Genomic DNA, 7,642 nt, shown 5'->3' with positions numbered 1-7,642 from the left:
TTCCAATAATTGTAAAAAATTCTAGTCTCCATTTAATTTACGTAGTGGCTATTTTTACGGTCCCGTAATCTCATTGTATACAGCTATTTTTACGGCAGGGAATATAGAAATGAAGTGACGTATAAAGATGACAATCAGCATCAATAAGGCAGCAGGATCGTGGTGGCACAGTGGGGAAGGCGCTGGGTTGGATACGGACGGGCACTGGTTCGAATTCAGCTTTGACTTTACACAAATTGATTTTTTTTATCTTTCTACTTCGCTATGTTCCCTAATTATGTTAGGAGCCCTAGTTATGTTAGGAGTCCCCTACTTAGCTATTGTTTTTAGGGTTTAGGGGTTAGGGTGGCGGTTTTTTTTAGAGCGTCCCCAGTCATTTCATGAGCCCCCTGGTATGTTAGGAGTCCCCAAGGTTGGTTTAGGGTTTAGTTTTTTTTATTTTAGAGTGTTTCCCAGGTTTTAAAATGAGTAAATCCATAGATAAATCATCCTGCCGTAAAAATAGCCACCCACGGTCGGATTACGGGCCCGTAAAAATAGCCACTGCCTTTAATTTAATATTCATAATCAAAAACAATTATACATAAAAATTCACTTAATTTTTAATTCCCACCTTATGTCTAATTTGCTAAATTATATTTTAATTCCCTAAAAATTTTTGGCATATACAGTAGACAGTTGATTAAATTTTAAATCAAATTTTAACCCAATTAATTACCGGATTACACTGAGGAGTGGTACATTAGACACATTACATTATGTCCTTACTCCAGTGTGTAGGGTCCTCACTCCTTTATTTAATAAATGAGATAGTCTGGAAGTCAAGAGCTGATTCTTTGATGGTGTTCTACTAAGAGATGAAGAGAGGGAGAGAAGCTTTCTGCAAGTACACTGGACAAGGAACGCCATTACAAACCACGTGTCTACTCCGTATACTATTCATTGATCTAGAGACTACGGAGTTTTACTGAGCTTGTGAGCCACGCCTAGTTAACCAACTTTTGCGTGGGAGTATACATTCCACAAACAATGGCTACAAGTAGAAGCCCTAGTTCTTCCTCTGCTCCTTTTATAAATGTTTGCAATAAAGAACTAAGTGAGTTTGTGGGTATATTTGACATTAATGAAGTTTACATGAAATTTTCAAAAAAAATTTTGATTTCTAAGAGGAGTTTTTTTGCTTTAATGATAGGTATCAAAGATTTCTATCCTGTTTATGATAAAGTCAGGCTACTCTCAGCTCATTGGAAATCTATAGCCATTTCTTTTCGTTTAAGAATAGACACTATCAACGCCATAGAAGCTAGTTCTTATGGAAACACTATCTCGTCCCTGCAGAAAGTACTAGAGCATTGGTTAAAGAAAGATTATGATGACTACCAGACTAATGGTATTCCTTGTTGGAGGAGAGTGTGTGTAGCTGTTAGAGAAGGAGGAGGTGATCCAGCATTAGCTGATGAAATAGCTCGTGAACATCCTCTACCAGCTATGCGACCTGCAGGATCAACTAGTTCAAAAGGTACATATATTAGTTGAGTTTTGTCATGAATAGTATCACTGTCAGTGTCACAGTATCTATGATAATACATTATGTGTTAGTGTAGGTTGGGTTGGGTAGCTAATCTCGCTAGCCAGACCATTCCCTAGCCTACAGTCATTGGGATGGACAGTAGGGAAGGGTCTGGTACAATGGCCTAAGATGTCTTATCCTACATCCAGAATTGTACGTAGCCAATCAGATTCGGTTATCCTTGACACGTGACCACAAGTTGCATTGAATGATTATCAAAATGGCAAGTTTTGAGCTGAAAAACAAGGTATAGAATGATAGTACCAAGCGTCTCTTTGATCGTGAAGAAGTATATTAGGGAAATGCATCTAGGTGATATGCAACAAAGTTGGTCTGGATGCCATAAAACAAGAATTTTGGTTTTATTTTATTATTGTTTCATATAAATAGTATTTTTGTCATTGAATTGCACCTTTTCACTTTCTTTTTCTACTTATTGTAATGTATAATTATTAATAAAACATTTTGAATATAACAAAATATATAAAACAGAATGATAATGACAAATTTGTAATACATTGACTGTATGTTGACCTTTGGAACTCATAGATTAGCATATTATATCTGCATCAGGACTTACATTGTTGTTGCACTCTAACACATAGAATTTACTGCTTTCTAGCTGATCTTTTGGGTGTGTAAGTATAGCAAAGTAATCTAATGTTCCAATACTTTCTTTCGTCCCTTTCATAGAAACATGTGTGTTGGGCACAGTCTTTTAAATGTGACATCTTCATGACATCACTATCCACGTGACATGGGTGCTGTCAGAACAAAACTACTTTATACAATGTACCCTTCCCTGCTGTCCGCCCAAATGACTTTAATCCAAATGACCACCCAAATGACCCAATCAAATGGTTGTGTAGCCAAAATAAATTGTCTCCTTTTTTGGTATTAAGCCAACTGCTTGCATAGTAAAAGCCACACTACTGATATAGTACATGAGTATCATTATCAAGCAATGAATATCATTATGTACAAATTCCAGTAATGAATATCTTCACTCATTTACTTTTTTAGCTGCATAAAAATTTGATTAAGAAAATGCAATATGAGATTTCTCACAATAAATTTCCTAGAATGTCGTCCCACATAATCAGCACATAATTTGTTTTTGTATTTTTTGTTATTTTATTTTTAACTATTTTAATTTTTTCAGAAAGAAGTATCACTCCTGTAATGAATGATGTAGCTATGTCACCAGCAAGCACTGACAGAGCAACAGGTAATAATATTGCCTCCTTTTAATACAACTATTAATGCTAACTATTCATCAATTTAGGTACCTCCAAATATGGTTCTTCTGAAAAGAGCTTTGAATTAACTAGCAAGTTATATGATCTACAAGATGAATTTGATGAGGCCATTCGAATAACAAAAAAGTCATTCAAATCAAGTGATCTACCTGAAATCATTGACTACCTCATTACACACACAATGTCACTACTTGGTCCTAACAAAAAACAGCAAACAACTGCTGAAGCAGTTAGAGAAGAGTTTAAAAATATCCAAAAATTATCAGAATTATTCACCGTACTACAAGACAAATACATATCATGGTTCAACTATAAACTAATGATAAAACTTGTGGGAGTATTTCTACCAAAAAATCGTTCATTAAAAAGAACTTGGTCATCATATGAAGAGAAGTTAAAGGATTATTTTATAAACAGTGGTGGACTATTGAAAGATGCTGATGCTGTACAGTTTGGTGTAAAAGGTGTTCCTCCTGGTACACGAGTAATGATTGCTAAAGTTGACAGAGATGACTACACACTGGACGACATATTCTTCTTTCGTAGAGCAATACCAAAAGGTTTGGATATTCCTGAATATGACCTTTACTTCAGTTTCGTCTATGATGGCTCTCTCTGTTTGGGTTACCTCATTCCTGAGTATCTTTATTCTTTATTATTTCCTCTAACTACAAAGCTACAGCAACAGTTAGCTAGTATTGGTATCACTGAGCTAACATGTGGTGAAGATAAATATGATCTAAGAGAGGTTTGTGATTATAATTTATAAAAAATTTTAATATTATTCTTAATTTTACAGTTCTCAATAGAAGAGGTTAAGCACTCATCCACTGATATTGGTAAGTACATGAACTGACCTTTAGTCAATCCCTCCATACATAACTTGTATTACTAATAATATTCTTCATTTATAGATATATGTGATCCATTATGGTATGAGAATACCAGTACACCATTACATGAAGCAGCTTGGAGAGGATTAAAAGATGAAGTACAATGGCTTCTTGACAAGTTTGGTTACAGCACAAATCATCGTGGTCTTCATGGTTGGACTCCATTACACTCTGCATCATATGGTGGACACATTGAGATCCTTCAAATACTCATCGATCAATATGGTATTGATCCTAATGAAGGTGATGATAATAGTGTATCTAGTATACATATGGCATCTTATAAAGGCCACTTATCTATAGTACAATATCTAGTAGACACGTGTGACGTTCCTCCTGATCAACCAGACAATAGCAATAACACTGCATTACTGTACTCAGCAATGGGGGGCCATTGTGACCTAGTGGAATTCTTTATTGAGAGAAATTGTAATACTTCTCAGATTAATTGTATCAGTGCCTCTTTATCATTGTTAGCTTGTAAAAGTGGAGAGTTAGCATTAGTCCACAAGCTTGAATCATTAAACCTCTTCTCACCAGATTCAGTTAATAATTTAGGACGAGGCATACTACATTATACTTGTCGTTCTATTAATAATAGAAGTGTCGAGCTTTTTAAGTATTTTTTAAATCAATATCAATTATCAATTGATGTAAAGGATCGATATGGTAGGACTCCACTTCATATTGCTTCATTGTATGCTTCATCATCAGTTGTTGAGTATATTGTTAGTATTCAAGGTAATGAAGCATTATTAGTTAATGATAATACTGGTAAGTCATGTTTACATTGGGCATGTTATGTAGCTATACATATTCCAGTTGGTATTGTGTATAGTAAGCTTATGGCACAAAGTGATGCATCAGTTATTGATATTATTAATAATACTGGAATAAAAACAAATATTGATTTTATCAAACGAAATGAAAGAGTTAAAATGTTTTCTTCACTTCTCAAGAAAGCTAGCACTTGCCCTAACTTTGACATCAATGCCACTACAAATGATGGTCGGTCATTACTTCATTGGGCATCATGGAGTGGCAGTACATTACTAGTGAAAGCATTAGAAGAATATAATATCAATTGTACATTAACTAATGATGGTAGGTCTCCAGTACATTATGCTGCCCGGTCAGGTTCTACTAGTGTATTAAGTTATATCATATCTCAGTATAATCTCAATGCTAATGATACTGATACTTATGGTCATACACCATTAGTCTACTCCTGTTTGTCAGGTAGTATTAATTCTGTTAAATATCTTATTAATAATCATAACAGCGATCCTAATATCACTGATAAGTATGGTATGACATGTCTTCATCATTCTTGTCGTAATGGTCATATTGATATCACTCAATATCTCATTGAGGTACCGCATTGTGATATTAATAAAACAGATAATGAAGGACGCACGTTAGTACATCATGCTGCACTGAGTAGTAACTTTGATTTAGTTCAGAATCTTATTACTGAACAAAGTTTGTCTCCTACTGCAGTCACTAAGAATGGCCTCACTGCTTTACATTATGCCTCACTGTCTCTTAACTTATCTCTTGTTAAAGAATTAATAACTACCTATCAGTTAGATCCTCATCAAGCTGACAGTAATGGTAAGCTACCAATTCATTATGCTGCTGAATCTGGGGATATTTTACTACTGGAATTATATGTGAAGGATCACAAGTGTAGTCTGAGCCTAACAGATAACAAAGGTAGGAATGTTATTCATTTTTCATCATTGAAGGTCACACTCACTTTATTAAGCATATCACCAGTCAGTATCCTCAATACATTAGTTTACTACACTCTACTGACAATGAGGGTCAAGTACCATTGCATTTAGCCTGTGAAAGTGGTAATATTCAATTGGTCACATTTCTAATAAATGATATGAAGTGTGATGTCAATGCTAAGAATACACGTGACAGTACATGTATCACTTTTGCCTGTTTATCAGGTAATCTTGATCTAGTACAATTACTAATACAACAGTATAAGCTTGAGCCATTTAATCCTGATAAGTATGGTTTAACAGCATTACATGGAGCAGCAGAAGCTGGTCATACTCATATACTGGAATGGTACAGTCAGGAGTATAGTGTGGATATTACTAATCACACTAGCCATAACAAGTACACACTATCTCATTTAGCTGCTTATGGAGGCAAGCTACATTGTCTACAGGAACTAATCAACAAGTATCAGTGTGATGTTAATGCCACTACTACTAATACTGGTAGTACAGTTCTTCATAAAGCATGTGAAGGAGGCCATGTTCCTGTTGTACTTTATCTCACTAGTCTTCCTCAATGTAATGTAGCAGCTAAGACTTCTAATGGATCAACAGTTCTTCACATTACCTGTGAGTACAGTGACTCTCTTCCTATACTCAAACATCTGGTAGAGAATCATGAGTTAGATCTGTGTGCTGTGAATGATGAGGGAATGGCTCCTATTCACTTAGCATGTTTAAAAGGAAGGCAGGGATTGGTACTGTACATTATTGAACATTTAACGTCACAGAACAAAAGTGACAATATTCTTAAGCAAAGAAATAATGAAGGTAAAACAGTTTTGCATTACGCCTGTGAGAGTGGTAATATTCAGTTGGTCTTATTCCTAATAAATGATATGAAATGCGATGTAAATTCTAAAGATAAACTTGATCAGACATGTGTCACATTTGCCTGTTTATCAGGTAATCTTGATCTAGTACAATTGCTAATACAACAGTATAAGCTTGATCCTTTAGCTACTGATAAATATGGTATAACAGCATTACATGGAGCAGCAGGCTATGGTCATACTCATATACTGGAATGGTACAGTCAAGAGTATAGTGTGGATATTACTAATCACACTAACAATAACAAGTACACACTAGCTCATTCAGATTCTTATGGTGGTAATCTAAATCTAGTAGAAAATCATGAATTAGATCTCTATGCTGTGAATGATGAGGGAATGGCTTCTATTCACTTAGCATGTAGCGAAGGAAGATTAAATTTGGCCCAGTACATTATAGAACACTTACCATCATCACTTGAACTACCTTTTCAAGGATTGAGAGGAAATGGTCGCACTCCATTCCTTACTGCAGTGTACTTCAATCAGTTAAAAGTTATTAAATATCTTATTAGTAAGAAGTGTAATCTATCAGCTACTGATGATGTAGGGTTTGGAGCAGTTCACATATCAGTAATGAGGGGTCACTTGAATGTATTAAAGTATCTCATTGATAATAATTATTGTAATCCTAATGTAACTGATTATCAAGGCTGTACACCACTACATGTTGCTGTATCAGCTAATGAATATGAAATATTAGAATATTTACTGAGTAAGAGTATAATACCATCAATAAGTGCTGTCTGGTTACGTAACATAAAATGTTTATTAGATGGTCCTGACAATAATCCACATAATGCTGTACTTATTAATGTACAAGATAAAGATGGTAATACACCATTACATTTAGCCTGCCTTCACGAACAACAAAATATAGTATCACTATTACTAAAAGCCAGTCTATCTAACAATGACTTGTTAATTACTAACAAGAAAGGACAGACACCATTACACTTAGCAGCTGCCTCTTATTATGAGGATACTGCTGAAGCTTTACTGTCTTCAGTCACTGGTAGTTCTACTCTTCTTAATCTCCTTACAGCTACTGATAATAAAGGGCGCACTGTATTTTACCCAGCTTGTAACACTTATCCTATTGATGTGTTTCGTTATTTATCCAGTATTTATCCTCAAGGTGTTTTTGTAATGGATAATAGAGGACGTGGTTTACTTCATACAGCATGTAAAGGTGGACATTTTAGAACAGTAAAAACATTAATTGAGATGTATGGACTGGATGCTTTAGCAGAAGACGTAGATGGAATCACCTGCTTACACTTACTATCAA

General features: G+C 34.9%; 1 protein-coding gene across 1 annotated transcript in view; it reads left to right on the top strand.

The window, feature by feature from the left end:
- The first annotated feature begins 1,029 nt into the window (after positions 1-1,029).
- LOC105314511 (serine/threonine-protein phosphatase 6 regulatory ankyrin repeat subunit B-like) overlaps positions 1,030-7,642 on the top strand; it is a 17,353-nt gene continuing 10,740 nt past the window's right edge. The window contains exons 1-5 of the mRNA XM_020002742.1: positions 1,030-1,519; positions 2,733-2,798; positions 2,856-3,577; positions 3,629-3,668; positions 3,744-4,262. Coding sequence (XP_019858301.1) covers positions 1,030-1,519; positions 2,733-2,798; positions 2,856-3,577; positions 3,629-3,668; positions 3,744-4,262 — 1,837 coding nt within the window. The remainder of the gene's footprint in view (positions 1,520-2,732; positions 2,799-2,855; positions 3,578-3,628; positions 3,669-3,743; positions 4,263-7,642) is intronic.

This window comes from Amphimedon queenslandica, unplaced genomic scaffold, assembly GCF_000090795.2.
Source record: "Amphimedon queenslandica unplaced genomic scaffold, v1.1 AMPQUscaffold_12847, whole genome shotgun sequence".
NCBI lineage: Eukaryota > Metazoa > Porifera > Demospongiae > Haplosclerida > Niphatidae > Amphimedon > Amphimedon queenslandica.
The sequence above is the reverse complement of the archived record's forward strand: the minus strand, read 5'-3'. Positions and strand labels throughout refer to the sequence as shown.